This window comes from Alosa alosa, chromosome 20, assembly GCF_017589495.1.
Source record: "Alosa alosa isolate M-15738 ecotype Scorff River chromosome 20, AALO_Geno_1.1, whole genome shotgun sequence".
Taxonomy (NCBI): domain Eukaryota; kingdom Metazoa; phylum Chordata; class Actinopteri; order Clupeiformes; family Clupeidae; genus Alosa; species Alosa alosa.
The window spans coordinates 21,692,670-21,709,677 of NC_063208.1; the positions used below are offsets into that span (position 1 = coordinate 21,692,670).

The 17,008-nt window shown below is 45.9% G+C and overlaps 1 protein-coding gene across 1 annotated transcript in view; it reads left to right on the forward strand.

The window, feature by feature from the left end:
* Window positions 1-17,008, forward strand: part of samd12 (sterile alpha motif domain containing 12) — a 66,221-nt gene that overhangs the window by 29,869 nt on the left and 19,344 nt on the right. Inside the window, exon 4 of the mRNA XM_048230253.1 lies at window positions 72-212. Coding sequence (XP_048086210.1) covers window positions 72-212 — 141 coding nt within the window. The remainder of the gene's footprint in view (window positions 1-71; window positions 213-17,008) is intronic.

A 17,008-nucleotide genomic window follows, 5' to 3' on the forward strand; every position in this document is an offset into this window, starting at 1 on the left:
TTTTAATGAGCGCACCTCGCACTGTCTTTGTGTGTGTGTGTGTGTGTGTGTGTGTGTGTGTGTGTGTATAGGCCGCGCTCTGATGAGGCTGACGGACAGGAAGCTGGAACGGATGGGCATCATGCAGGAGGCCCAGAGGCAGCACATCCTTCAGCAGGTCCTGCAGCTGCGCGTGCGTGAGGAGGTCCGCACCCTACAGCTACTCACACAAGGTAACACACACACACACACACACACACACACACACACACACACACACACTGCACTCTACAGCTGCTCCCAAAAGGTAATACACACACACACACACACACACACACACACACACACACACACACTACACTTTATAGCTGCTCACACCCTTCAACTTCTCACAGACTTCATCCTGCCCATTAACACACAGACACACACACACGGATGCATGCACTCACACCTACACATCATAGGCACACACATGCCTGTGGACAGACACACATGGCGAACACAAAGGGCAAGTGAGACACTCCACACAGACACAGTGGGCCCTCATGATCGCCCACAACCTCTAAACCTGACCTTACCATTACCTGGTCACGAGCAACATGCATCGGTCATTTAGCGCACCTGCAGAATTGGAGGCAATCACAGTCACAGTGGGACTTAATGGCTCGTTTATCGTGACCATGGGAGGCAGCCTATTTTGGCATCTGGGGCTGACCTGAATAAAAAGGAAGGATGAGAGAAGAGAGAGAGAGAGAGAGAGAGAGAGAGAGGGATGAGAAATGCAGAAAGGATGGAAAGAGGAGAAAGATGTGAGAGGAACATGAGCTGACAGCAGACAACCGTCCCCGAAAACCCAACGACAGCAAAGCGGAGGAGACGGAGAGGAGAGAGAAAGCAAGAGGGAGAGACAGCAAACAAGTGAACACGAGCAGGGAAACGAGTGAGTGAGTGAACGAGGAGGAAGAGGAGGAGGAGGAGGATAGTCGTTGTTGTTGTTGCTTTTTTTCTCGTTTTTTTTGCTCGGCTGCCCTCCTCCCTGCCAGGACCGCTTATGTTGGGCCCGGGTGACGTGCGGCGTGGCGCGGAGAAGAAGGTATGGGGGGGGGGGGGGCTCTCTTGCGTGGCACTCCTGCTCCTGCCTGGGCTGACGCGATGGGAGACGACAGACAGACCAGCAGCACAGGAAAAGAGGACTGATTTCCAGAGGGACACCGAGGCTGTTAGCTGACACTGCAGGGGCAGAGGGATGGAGAGAGAGAGAGAGAGAGAGAGGGAAAGTAGAGAGAAACCAACTCAGAAAGACTGAAGGAGAGAAGAAGATTGATTATTGAGAGGGATAGAGAGAGAGGGGAGAGAGAGAGAGAGACTGAGTCAAAGAATGACAGGGAGACAGAGAATCGGAGAAAGGTGAAGAGAAACTGGCTCACAGAAAGATAGTGTGTGAGAGAGAAACCGATCGACTGATTGTTGACAGTGATAAGACACAGAGAGAGGGAGAGAGAGAGAGAGCAAACAGAGAATGAACGACAGAAGATGAGTGAGAGAGAGGGAGCCACATGAGGCTGTCTCACTCCAGCCATGGGTGTCTGAGCTCCTCAGGGACAACAGAAGAGCCCCACTCACCATGGGGGAGAGACAGAGAGAGAGAGAGATAAAGAAAGAGAGAAAGAGGAAAAGGATAGAAAGAGTGTGAGAAAGACAGAGCAGTAATTACTAAGAGCAGGCAGCATTACCAGACGGACAGTAATTAACCTTTAAAACTTGCTGGGCCATGGGAGGGAAAAATAATTAGGCGCCAGTCGTCCGAGATGCCACAGGGTTCGGCCTGAAGTAGACTATTCTCTTTATCACAGCGCCAGGCAACAAAAGCCAAACATCGGCCTCTTTTTCCTCTTTCTCTCTCTCTGTGCCATCCAGAGACCTCTCTTTCTCTCTCTCTCTCTCTCTCTCTCTCTATCTCTCTCTCTCTGTGCCATCCATACTCTTAAGGCAGCTGGCTGTGGTTGGAGAGGATGACGAAGGGCAAGGAGCGAGAGTTGAGGACCGCTGGATGTTGTTCTGTTGTCCACCCTGGCAGGAAGTGGTTATCATGTTAGGTACATTGACTCGGGAACTGGATTTGTGACCGTAGGGGTGGCCGGTTCGATCCCTGACTGAAAAATGTGGGTGATGGGAGCGATTGAACAACACTCTGCCACATCCGCATCCACGAAAAACCTGACCCCCAACTGCTCCCCTGGCACAGGATCAAGGGCTGCCCACTGCTTCGGGTGTGTAAAATGCGTAGACACTACCCCCGAATGGGGAAAAGGCAGAGAAAAAATGTCCTACAGGACAAATGAAGTATAACTGAACTGTTTCCTTTCGGGATACTGAATATTGGTCATGGGTCTTTCTGCGGGTTTCAGCAGCGATCTGATACACCTGGCGGTACAGACCCTCCTAAGGGGATCTGAGTAGGTAAATTAGGTTTAAGTTATAAGGGTGTGGCTGGGTAGATCTCCCTTCAGGGTTTGGCACCTGGACCTTATAAGCTTGTATCAAACTGGGATATGTCTTCACAATTAGCATTTATCCATCTGAATTTAGGGACGCATCAATCAGTAACATGACAAGTCAACTGGGCTGGTTTAACTCATATCCTATGTACATTCAAGCCATTTAAATACTAACCACCACTCATCTTACTTAATAAAGACAAAGCAAGTCTGTTAAATGCGTTGTTTGATCTTGGATCTTGTATGAGACAAGATGATCAAATGCACCCAAAGGCAGTGATTTGCTTCCTTATTTTTCATTGCGGCTAAATTAGTGGAACAGATGGCTTGGCAGAACATTTATTTCAGTAAGGTCATTTTTGATTCAGCTGACGTCTCCGCGTCGTAGCCATGGATACATTAATTAGCTTGCCGCTGAGATGAGGAAAAAAGAGAGACAAAGAGAATTGAAACAAACAGTATATGGCCCAAAATAGGTGTTACTTTTATAACAGTAATGAAACAGGACCACAAGTAGAAATAGAAGAGACACAAACATAGTCTCACCTGCACACACACACACACACACACACACACACACACACACACACACACACACACACACACACACACATATATACAAAACCACTCATAATAGTTAGCCTGCTGTTTTGTGTGGCTTGACTTGAATACCCATTGGGAGTCCATTGAATGGCTGGTGACCTGTTCAGACCAGTTGAGAGTCATTTCCTCCGCCCTGCTTGAGCCCATTGTTTCCTGCCTGCTCTATGTGGTTGGGTTAGCAGATCACAGCAAGGCTCGAAAGTGTGTGTGTGTGTGTGTGTGTGTGTGTGTGTGTGTGTGTGTGTGTGTTTGAAGGCTTACTGGATGTCATGTGTGGTCATGCCTGCTCATGTCCAGCTCAGGCAAGGGCATCTGTTTGGCATAGCATAGCATCCACTGCAGGAGCCGGACTGTGAAATCATGAGCAATTAGGAGGACCACAAGTTTGTGTGCTGCCACTGGACAGGAAACTCTGGTAGATGATGTGCAGATACATTCATTTATTACAGATACATTAATTGATTTATCTGTGTGTGTGTGTGTGTGTGTGTGTGTGTGTGTGTGTGTGTGAGAGAGAAAGAGAGAGAGAGAGTGTGGAGGACTCCCCTCCCTCTTGCCAAGAAGGTCAGATTCAATTCACTTTTTTCTCCAATCTGCCTAATGGTGGGATCCCACCGAGACGCTATCTGCGCTCCATAGCGTCCGGTATGTGATTAAGCTTTTGCCAAAAAAGAGGCAAAAAATGAAGAGAAAAGAGAAAATAGCTTTAATCTAATTTCTTAATAAATTTAAGCCGCATGGTAATACTGCATTTAATGGAGACCTCATCTCCAATTTAGTGCTCAGGCGGTCCCCATGTATTAGATGGGTTTGCACACTAGAGAATCTATTCCCGACTCATATCACAAAAGGTTATGGGTCATTATGAGAATGGGAGCTAGTGAGCCATAATATCAGCCATTACTTAAATTTCGGCCATGGCGGAGAAGTGGCGGGGAAGTACTTAAGAACTGTGTCACGTGGCTAACTGTAGCGAGTGTCCGTGTCCTCCACGCATGGTTGATGGGTAAATTGGTCACATAAATAACAAATGTGCCAAATTGCAGGTTTATTATATTTTCTCCCCCCTGGAAGACTGTTGGAAGACTGAGTCTTATGTGTCACTGTTCTCCCCAGGGACACCAGAATTGGATGATGAAATATCATGATGCACTCTGTCCCTCTCTCTCTTCTCTCTTTCTCTCTCTCTCTCTTTCTTAATCGCTCCATTAACTTGCTCGGTCAAGGTACAAAAATACCCCCTTCCAAACACGGTGGGTCTTGGTGTCGTAGCCATCCCTTAAGAGCCCAGAGGGCGAAACGTCTCCATGACATTTAAGGAAGTGCCTCGCTTCCTCGTCGAGGTTGCCAATTAGAGCGCGCCCGGCCGCCCGGATGGCTCGTTGGTGAGGGGATGGCAGTCGGCCGGTTTTGTTCTCTCCACGTAGCCTCCCTGTTGTTAGTCGGCGAGAGAAAAGGCCTTGTGAATGCCAAGGTCAGAGGCGGTGTGCTGCATCGAGATGGAGTCGGGGAAAAGAACAAGAATCAAAAAAAAAAAAACTATCACAGCAGCAACAACAACAACAACAACAACAACTAAACAAGTGCAGAACAAGAAGGCAACAACGAGAATACGATGAAGGGTCTTCGCCACTAGCCAACCCATTTGCCCTAGTGCTATTTTTCTCTCCTCCTTTCCTTCTCTTGCTCCTTCCATCTCTCTCTCTTTCTCTTTCTCTTTTCTCTTTCTCTCTGTCTCAAGGACATACAGTAGGAGAGAGGGTTAGCGAGGCATGTGCGAGGCATGCTTGTGTCGCTTAATGAAGCCGAGGAGAATGTTCCAGAAAGAGAACACACACGAGGAGGGAATTAAAGATATGCAAAGACACACACACACACACACACATATATACACACACACACAAGTACACACACACACACGTACACACACGTACACACACACACACACACACACGCACACACACACACACACGTACGTACACACACACACACACACACGTACGTACACACACACACACACAGGGCTGATCATGCACCCATCTCCACTGCATGTGCCAGAGGTGATGGCTCCTCACCCTGACTGTGGCGCCCCGTTATTGGATGCCTGCCATGCTTCGCTACCAAGGCAACAGCAGGAGCCGTGAGCTTCCCCCACCTGCCTATGCATAAATAAAACTCATCTTCTTTCTCATCACCTTCATCTGCTTTCCCCTCCTCTTCCTCACCGTATTCCTCTTCCTCCTTTTTTCTCCTCCTCCTTCTTTTCCTTGAGTCACAGATTAACGAGCAAACATTAGAGCTCTGTAATGACAACTTTGAAAAAAGGCAGCCTCTTCACATACCTTTCTAAGATGAGAAGGCTTTATCTGGAAACGTAAAGATGTCAGTGAGACCCCTTGATATGCGGCTGCTAGAGAGCGAGACCAGAAACTCCCTTCGGCCTTTCTTTGTTCAACATACTTTGGCATGTGGACAGATAGACATTAGAATCCAGCTACGGATGAATGGATGGCCTTTCCTCATAATAATGGTCATTAGATAACGTACTCACATCATAATTAACTGATGAGTGCAGTGGACTTCTTCTTATATAAGTGTCCCCGTAAGATTTAGTTGATCTAGTGGGAATTGGTCGTAGGTTACTGTTTGTGTTACGCAACACTGGATGTTCATTTAATGAAAGTGTGTGGTGCATGTGTGGAATGAAGAATGTGGAATCGACTGTTTTTCTCCGCAGGTTCAATAATACATGGAAATGGATCCAGACAGGCAGACGTTCAAAAACAAGAGTGCAACGCGCGTGCAACAGATAGACAAGCCACAGCCTAAAGACTAATACCAAACCGTGACTAGCGCTTAAAGGAGCACACGGCCGTTCTCCAGTGTGGCCATTTCCAGAGTGGTCATGGCGAGGAGGGAGAATGCGAGTCGGGGGGGGAGTCAGTGGGGCTGAGCCATTTGTCCAAACTTCTTGTGGGCGGTCGATAATGGAGGCGGCGGCTAGAGAGTGGACTGTGGGTTGGGGGGGGGGGGGGGGTAAGACTGGAGTTGGAGAATGAACGGCCAGAGCGAGCGAGGCAAGCTTCAGGTTGCCCACACACCCCTGCTCCAACCCAGCCACCCACCCTCAGCCCCGTGGAGCCGCACTCATCAGTTTAGGCCGCGAGGCAGCCCATTAAAAAGACATCGGCCTGGTTCCGCTCTGTCTGCCAGCGTCCAGAGAGCCTACTTCTACCAGCCCCGCTGCCCAGACACTCTAGTGCTCAGACGCCAGGGTGCATGCACCACACACACACACACACACACACACACACACACCACACACACACCACACACACACACACACAAAAACACACATAAATGCACACAAACACACACACACACACACACGCCAGGGTGCATGCACCACACACACACACACACACACAACACACACACACATAAATGCACACAAACACACACACACACACGCCAGGGTGCATGCACCACACACACACACACACACACACACACACACACACACCACACACACATAAATGCACACAAACACACACGCGTGCGTGCTTACACACACACATGCACACACACACATTCACAAACGCACAGGCACACGCACACGCGCACACACACACACACACACACACACACACACACACACACACACACACATACACATGGACATAATACACACAGGCAATGTCATTCATGTACACACACACACAGTGGGTGTAATCCCATTCACTCACATACACACAGTATCATCCACACTCTGTCAATTTAGCTTCACAGACACATTTAGGTAATGCATGCAGATGCTGACAACAACATACAGTAAGCTCACAGGGGTGCATATAAACAACATTAAACATACATCAACTCACATATGGACACACACACACACACACACACATTCATTTTCTAGACAAAGAATTTCTTTTTCACACACCCTTTGATTTTACACACCACATTTTTAGAAAGTTCTGTCTTTTTTCCCCCTGATTTGACATTGTTTCTTAAATGGATGATATTGATCAAAGCTACTAAAAGATCTCCACTTCAATCGACAGCATATTATCATTGAATGTTACAATGACTGTTAGCAGTCAGAGGGAGGGGGGTGGGAGGGAGGAAGGAAGAGGGTGTTAAAGGAAATGATGTGTGTCGGAGCCCGGATCAAGGGAAGTGATGTATGTAATCCAGGTCACCACTGATTATTTGGTTGGGAAGGATTTATGGCGTCGTTGACACTGATCCCCATAGGAGCCCCCCACAGATATCCATTATTCGAGAGGAGTTTCTTCTGGAGGTTATGCATGATTGATGATATTTAGCCCGGCAAACTCTGTGCGCATGTTTAATTTCTTTGCATTCCCCGAGCCGGTGATGTTATGCAGATGGTGATTTACACCACATGTTGGGCCACTGCGCTGGAAGAAGCCATTGTTCAGTCCTTTAATTGTGGTGTTTAATCCAAACCATGCTCTCATCATACATTCATTTCATTTTAACTTTATTTATGTCATGCTTTCTACAGGACCAACCAGATCTACAAAGTTGCACAAGAGTTAGACCCTAAATTAGTGCACATGTTCATGAACATTTTCATTCTTTCATTCGTTCATGGTAGTGCGGCTACAAGTGTGCTTCCTTACTAATTTCTGAAGTACACTCACTCTGACTTTGTACTGGATCCAGACTGGCCTTATAAAAATGATCTTACCCCTCCTAAGGGCAGTACTCTGGTGGTTGCCAGGGACAACTTGTAATGCTTTCACATAAACGGTGACACCTTATCACATTGTCCAGTTCTTTTGGTCCTGAGCTTGGCCAGTCTATTTCAGCTAGCCATCATCTGTTTGAGAGTTACAGCACACCACCAGCATGTCAGATCCCATCTCTTCATTACCAATTCTGTTGAGTTCTGTGTTAACAAAAAATACATCTGTTATGAACTCAGTCTCTGAGTGAAGTTGAAAACCTTCCTGGCAGTCGTTTGCTACAGACAAAGCAAATTATGTTGATTCCATAACTCTCTTTCGACATGCCGTTATGTTGCCTCACTGACCAGTCCCTCCTGATTTGATCTGCAACTTTAGCCGCTGGCCATCTTTTCCGAGACGGTTCTGATTTTTGACACCAGTGAGGCCCAACTGACCCGAGTTCGCCCTGCCGATTGCGAGTGATCCGGCCGCGCCTCCTAGTCTGTTTTTCCACGTCAGAAGGGAGCCGCTGCGCCAATCAACAATTCATCATCAAATCTAATTGGCGTGGCTCAGCGCTTGCTGTTTAATTGGCTGCTAAGACACAGTGGCTCCTTGATGTCAGGATGGTGTACGTGATGAAAAGTGACTGTTGTGATCTCTGCGCCTAACCGGAGATGGTGAATGTGAATGTCTGATGGAGAAAGAGAGGGGGGATAGAGATAGAGAATAGAGAGAGAGGGAGAGAGAGAGAGAGAGTGATAGAGTGATAGAGACATTTTGACGTGTCAGTCCTCCTCACCTAATTTAATGTTTTGCTGAATGGTGCTGTAATCACAGGTGCTTTCACTACAGTCAACCACAGGCATTTACACATACAATTACCAAACAGAAAAAAAACAACAACATATCTCTTCAGTGCACACACACACACACACACACACACACACACACACACACACACACACACACACATACACACACACACACATACAAACACACACACACACACACACACACTCAAATGCACACAAACTTGTTACAATGTTATACATACAAATCCTATGCATAGTCATAAAGATCCTTGAAAAATACATTAATATTGGCTGTCAATCTTGATGATTGACATGATCTCTCCATCTCCAGCACTTATTTCTTGAATTTCCCCTTGGGGATCAATAAAGTATCTATCTATCTATCTAGCATCTTTCTGCAAAACCCCCATATGCCTGCATCCCAGAGACTGACCCCTGTCCCACTGAGTGAGCCTACTGAGGAGTCTGTATTGGGCGACTCGCTCTCCGATCGCGGCACCATCCCATGCTGGTGGCACAGCAATTAACGGATGCTCAGCAGGGTCCCTGTGTTCTCATGGGCTCACAATAATGAAGTGGTATTTGTAAAAGTGTAATGAGGAGTTGATTATTTTTTGAGCCCATCATTTCGCCGCAGAGAGCACGGAGGTTGACTGTTAATCAGATTATAAATATTTACACCCAAGAGTTGGCGAGAGGTTAAAATGCAAATTAACCCCATGTATTGAGAAGCTTAATTTCATGTAGTGTGGTGTTGGATGAGAGTGTGTGAGTGAGTGTGTGTATGTGTGTGTGTATGTCTGGGTGTGTGTGTGTGTGTGTGTGTGTGTGTGTAGTGAGAGTGTGTAAGAGTTTGTGTGGGTGTGGGTGCATGTGTATGCATATTAATTTACTCATGCACTGTATGTATGTGTGATAGTGTTTACTGACCTGTTATCACAGTGGGGTAGGTGCTGTGGAGTACATGTCTAAGTGATTCAACACGTGCTGGTGCCACATGCAATAAACTATGCAGCCTATTGAGAGAACAGCCGCTGTGCTTGTGTGTGTGTGTGTTTGTGTGTTTGCTTTTGTGTTTGCTTCAGCCATTTCCTTTAGCACGGTCATCTTTTTAGTTCATTTCCCTGTTGTGGTTAGTTATCGCTTCCTTGTATACATGTATACATTATGTATACAAACACATGTGTGTATGTTGGACTGAGACCGAGTGAACGAGAGGGAGGGAGAGAGGGGGAAATGGATGTGCTGGCTTTGTGCTTGCCCTCTATTAAAGATTTACACTCTTCACAGGGTAATGGTTATTAAACCCTTGTTAAATGTGTCTTGGGCCCCAGCATTTTGATCAACGGCGTGAACCCACATTTATGCAAAACAGATACAACAACATTGATTGTTTTTGTCAGCTTGTGGCGGAGATTTCATAAATAGAAACTAATTCAAAATTGGCTTAAAGGTCTTTTTGCATTCAAGTCAATATTTCCATGGGACACAAAATGATTGATCTTTTCTACTCCATCCATAAGACTATTTTTCTTCTCATAGCTAGTGCATAATAGAGCATCATTTATTGGTCCTTTTCCATTAACAAGCCTTCCTTGGGGACAAACACATGTGTGTATGTTGGACTGAGACCTTTGCTTTCCCTCTATTAAAGATTTACTTTCTTGGGCCCTCTCCCTCAGCTTGTGTCGTTCGGCTTAAAGGCGGTTCTGGCCTATTCTCCTCTGCCTTTCCATCTCCCCTCTGTCACATCGTGTCTCGGCATATCCACACACACACACACACACACACACACACACACACACACACACACACACACACACACACACACACACAAACAAACACAAACACAATCACACACATACACATTTCCTGACTACTCGCACCAGTCCAGAAGCCACACAGTCAATTTCCCATGTGATTACCACGCCTAATTGTCCACACTGCTTTTCTTCTCCCATTTTCACTTGTATTCCCCTTTAACACTATGAATTACAAGAGAGAGAGAAAGAGTTAGCATTTCATCCAGCAAGATACAGTGCCACAGTGGTATTCAGTGCAGGGCTATTCTCTCTGTCTCCCTTTTCTCACTCTCACTCCCTCCATCTGTCTGTGTTCTATCATCTATCTATCTATCTATCTATCTATCTCTCTCTTTCTTACACTCTCGCTCTTTTTTATACTCTCTCTCTCTTTCTTACACACTCTCTCTTTCTTACACTCTCCCTCTTTCTTACACTCTCTCTTTCTTACACTCTTTCTCTTTTCTCTTATTTCTCTGGCCTTATCATCTGTGTAATAAACCAGCGAAGTGCTCTGCTAGAGGAGACTTGGATGACAGCTGTTCTCCCTCACCTGTCACTGTTGATGACTCGCACCTCACGCCCAGATGGTTGAGTACCACTGCCCACAGCAGGACGCTGCCCACTGATAGATGGGCAGAGAGGGGCACAGGAAGTAGGCAGCATCTTGTGCACCCACCAAGTGTCCTCAGTGTCCACTGCATATGGCATTGACAACTGTTTCTTTGCACATTTCCCCAGGTCCCATGGGGCCATGGCAGCCATTTTGGCTCTCACATTAGAGCTTTCTGTCATTTAGTATCACTCATAAGGGCGATATGCCTGCTTTATATGGTATAGATACACTTGGAACATGAAGTAATGGGCATGTCAAATCAATAGCTAGTGACCATGGAGTGACCTTTATGTAGTTTCTATGCAATAGAATGCTTTATACTGGTATGCTGTTACGTGACAGCCATCTTGGCTCAGTTGTCTCTGTGGCTTGGCCTGGAGTTTATTAAGTCAGTGAATCACTTCTGATTGCTAAGAAGTCATTGTGTGTTTTGCTCTCAATAGAGCCTCCACCCACCCCTGCCTGTTCTCTAAGATGACAGAGACAGTTGTTAATGGCTCTGGATAACTGGTATTACCATTGATTTCGATAAGCCATTGTCAGGAATTTGAAATGACTGGCATGGCCGCAGTCGCACTCGATTGGATTCTGCGCGAAGTGGCGAGAGATGTTTAGTGGCGTCGGAAGGTTTTTAGGGAGAAATAGCATCGACGGGTAATGGGCAGTTTGTCATCGGCGAGTGCTACCCGTGCCTGAAAAAACACCTGCATGTTTGCCGCAGCTCCATCTGTGCTTTATGGGGTGATCAAATCCCCAGCCTCCCTGTGTTTATGCACATCATGTGTGAGTGGGGATGTGTGTGTGTGTGTGTGTGGGGGGGGGTTGGTCTGTGTGATTGGATTTGCTTCCTGCTCTTGCTTGTCCATGCATTACTATTTGTATCGTTAAGCTGCTATGGCTTTGAAAATGAAAAATGCTTGCCCATATGAATATCTGTGTCAATGTATGTTTGTGTGCTTGTGTGTGTGGGTATGTGTGAGTGTGAATGTGAGTGTGTTCATGCTGGCACCTTTACATTCGTGTGTGTGTGTGTGTGTATGTGTGTGTGTATGTGTGTGTGTTCATTTCATTAACATGCACTAGCATCAGTGTGTGCAGGTGCAATGAGTGCAGTGTTTTTGGCTGACCAAGCGTGTGGGGATGGGTGCAGCGCTTGGCTTCAAAGCCGCAGCTGAACAGCGCTGGATTGGACAGACAGCACGGCTCACGCCACACCGCTCTCCTTACGCTGGCAGCTGACGCGCAAGCCATTCACACGCTCCGCAGCCTCAGAGACGGCTGTATCAGTGCCGACTGGGATGACACACACACACACACACACACACACACACACACACACACACACACACACACACACACACACACACACACCAAACTCACCGTTGTAATTAATGCCCCCATTCGGTCTTTTACACGCGGACCTAAGACGAGGTATAAATATAGCCCCCACCGTTGGGAGGTCATGTGTCGTGCAGCGGCTGTGACATGTGTTTATTAGTCATATAATTCCCCACTTAATTATGGGCCCTCTTCTGGGTCGAGGGGACCGCAGGGTGAGCTGACAGTCACATCTGCAACCAGGGTCAAGGCCGACACGGTGGGATGGTTGGACTGCTTACACACACACACACACACAACCTTGTAATTATGCTGACTATATACACACAGATTGTCAAATTGTTCTCATAATATAGTCACAACACACACACACACACAGATACACCCACACAGACTCAGTAAGCCTTACTCAAGGCATTTCTTCATTTCCATTTTTTTCTTTTTTTTCTCCATTATTTTAATTAAACCTGGAGAGCCATGTTATTAAGGTGAGGGTCGCAGCAGGCCCTCGTGACCATGACAAATCTAATCTCGCCGTCCCCACCGAGATGTGGAGATCTACCCAGACGTACCCCCACCACACACACACACACACACACACATACCACCCCATCCCCTACCCCCCCCCCCCCCCACACACACACACACACACACACATACCCCCCATCCTCTACCCCCCCCATCACACACACACACACACACACACACACCACTCCATCCTCTACCCCCACCCACTCCCCGGCCACAGCAAGTCAGGCACATGGCACTATCAGCAAAGGCAACCCCACCAGGCACCTCAAAAAATTAATTACACTGAGGAATTAAATAAAAAGAGCTCATGGGTTGGTTTTATTTACAGAGCGCACTGTCCCGTAATTACACTCAGACAATGGGGAGAGAAACTGAAGTGTGGAGAGCAGGAGAGACAGAATGCAGAAGACAAAGGGAGAATGGGAGGGGGAGAGCATGCTGCGGATATTTTGTTGAAATTAGGGGTCCTCTTTAGTCTATGTTTTATGGTAATAGTGTGTATTTAATGTAATTAGTTCTCCTCAGGACAATGCTATTCACGCAGAGATAATAAAAGAGTCTAAAGCATAGGTATGAAATTCTTTCTTTTTCTCTCTTATTCTCTCTCTTTAATTTCCTCTTTCTCTCTTGCGCTCTCTCTCTCTCTCTCCTCTCTCCCTCTGGTCAGAGAACTGCTGCTAGATTATATGAGCTGCTGTTATGGGTTCCGTTTGAGAGGCTCTGGACTGAGGATTCACTCCGGCCTTGTAAACACTCCTCAGCTATTTTAGGCTTTCTCCCCTCACATGTTGTTATTGGGTCCGTAGGAAGAGATGTCCTGAGCCATGACTCACTGTCTGGTGGGACAGACAGTGTGTGAGAAGTCTGGATCCACACACACACACACACACACACACACACACACACACACACACACACACACACACACACACACACACACACACACAATCACAAAATCACACACACAGGCATACACACACTCACACGCGCGCGCACACACACACACACATACACTAGCCATCCTGTCTCACTAGAGTGGGAAAATCTTCCTCAGGCCTTTATTTATGTGTGAGAGGCTGTACATTGCTTTGTGTGCTTTGCTGTAAGCTTCAGACGAGTCAGACAGCTACCACTGCCACCTTGCTTTGTTTTAATCTCTCTCTCTCTCTCCCTCCCTCTCTCTTTCTCTCTCTTTCCCCCTCTTTATCCATATCTCTGTCCTGTTCCCTCCTGCTTTTCTGTCTTTTCCCTCTCTATCTCTCCCTCTGCCTCCCTTTCTCTCTCTGTCTCTCTCTCTCTGTTACCCCAATAAGTCGCTAATGGGGAATCCATCATCAGATTGGCATTAATGAATGTGATTCATAATGAAAGCAAGCAGTGGAGCACTGGTCCTTGAAGGCTCCACGTTGAGCATTGACTTAAGATTCAGCCTGGCATACAGCAGCAGTTACAGTGCATCTGACTGGCTGCTGGGATGCCCGATCAAATATGCCTTTTTTTGCTCCCTTTTCTTCCTTCATTAAACTGACTTGCTGTGCTACGATGACAGCTAGTCCTAGCAGTAATTGCCAAGCTTCTCGTCATCTTGATTGACCATAGAGAGAGAGAGAGAAAGAGAGAGTGTGTGTTCCCATTTTTTTAAAAGGCTCTTCATAGAACTTCTCCAACAAGCAGAACTGTATGTCAGCACAAAAAAAAGTTCTCTGCAGCTCTGAAGAGTTCTTCACAGCTTAAAATAGCGTATAAAACTGACTGCCAGAACTCCTATTAGTGCTCTAGAAACAACTCTTCATTACAGGAACCAACTACAGTCAAATCCCAGGTCCAGTTACTTGACCAAGGTCAACCTTCTGAAGTACAATTTAGAAAAAGGAGATTTATGTGATCAAAAAGTCATTAGATGATGGAGTGTATAATGAAGCATCTTCTGCCATCTGACTGGTCTTCAGAACTACATGATGAATCTAATGAGATGAGGAGCACAAACACACTCTGTTAAATCCACTGTGTACATACTGGTATGGCCCAGGCTTGTGCAAACAGCAAGTTACAGCAAGAGGAATGTTTTTATTAATCAGATGCAGAGATCAGATAATGAAGTATGTATGTCTGGAGGATGATGTGAGCTATTGGTTGTGAATGCATAGGTAGATAAATGTTGGCAAGAGTGAGGTTGGAGTGTGGAGAAGAGACATGGATGCATGTGAGAGGCTGAGAAGAGTGATTTGTGAAGTTCACATCACGTGTTGTGATGTGAGTGAACATGCAATAAATAGCCTACAGACTTCAGAAAATCTATATCTGGTCTCCATCTCCATCCTTGGTATAAGTCAGCGGCATTACACTGGTAGCAGCCCTTCATAGAACCTAATCAAATCATAGCTAATGGTGAAATCTGCCACCAACATATTACTTAATTAAATATCTCAAATAGGTCATTACAATGAGCCATCCCGGGGCAGCCAGTGCAGGGTCATTACAAACACTGCAGGGGGCGCATAGGGTCATAAACGTACCTGTAGCTAGAGAGGGCTTACTGTCACGTGCTTGTGACCCCCCTTGGGGATCAATAAAGTATCTATCTATCTATCTATCTATCTATCTATCTATCTATCTATCTATCTATCTATCTATATCTATCTATCTATATCTATATCTATATCTATATCTATATCTATCTATCTACAGAAGTTAACTTGGACCAGGAAATGTAATCAAATGTATTGTCATGTCTTGATTGATTCACTCAATGGTCACTACAACAATGGTCTCAGTTTCATCAACAACCCACCATGTGATCCCTATCAATCACAAACTAGGTAGCCTATTTAAGGGAAGTTGACACATTATTCTAAGAGTCATTCTGTAGACAGAACTTCCTCACCACTTTGGTGTGTAGCCATCATCCTCTGAGCTGGCAATGTTCATTCTCTGATTGTTTTGTATGATTTCTCAAAGTATTCTTTTAGCCTATTTGTAACTTAACATTAGTCATTCTAGATGGACTCTTTTATGTGTGGATGAGTAACTTATACCTGACAAATAAATTGTTAAGCTCTGTCCCGCATAGCCTTCTTGAGTTTCTTAGATATCCTAGGTTACGGTGTGCTACAAGGAACGGCTAAAATTAGTTCTCGTCACCATAGAGGCTAATCAATTGGAAGTGGGAGGCTACCACAATAACTGTCCATTGTATTGTATTGGGATGGATCGCTGATTTACTAGTAGTCTGGAATTAGACAGCTAAAGCCTTAGCACACCCTGATCCCTCTGTAGCTTTGGTAAGGTGTTTTAGTTTCTAGATGATAGTGATCCGGGTCAGCACTGTAGCCTCTGACCAACTTTCACACTAGGATCATTACTTGTGTGTTGGTATCCCCCAAATTAATCGGCAGAGGAGGGCCTCTGTACACTATCCCTGGAGAAAATGAGTCTAATTAATCTGATGATGGCATTTTTATAGCAATGTTGTGGGTATCAGCCCACGATGGATAGTAGCCTACCGGTAATATTACCTTGAAACTGAAACTTTTCCATATTAAGTGGAGTCAGATTTATTAGGTTAACAGGGGTTCTATAATGAATTGTTATATTTTCAACAACATGCGGAAAGCACGATTTCCTTCGACCACTCTCAGTTCCCTCATTGGTTCAGAGAAGTGACGTCTTTACAATCTTTTAAACTTTACTCTGAGCGCGGCATGGTAATCTCATATCACAGCACTCCCTTTCTTAGTGGCACCTTCACCAGTGTCATATCTCTCTTTTTATGTTATTCTCCCATTTGCCTTTTTGTACGCTTTCCTTACTAATCCTTTTTGCCTAAAATGGGCCTAGTGTGTAGCATTTCTATGATGGCAGCCTCCACAGGAGCAACTCCAGCAGTCAGCTCTCTCTAGCCAAGTGGAAATGAGAGAGAGAAGGAGAAAAGGAAGACAACAGGAAAGAGACAGAGTGACCTAGAGATATGGAATGGAGAGTGTAAGGAATGTGAGGAAAATGAAGGGAGGAAGAAATGAGGGAGAGGAAGATGTGTGAGAAAGGAGAGAGAGAGAGAGAAAGGGGGAGGGAGAGGGGATTAAGGCTATTACAGTGCCATACACAGCACTGTGCACAATTTTCCCTG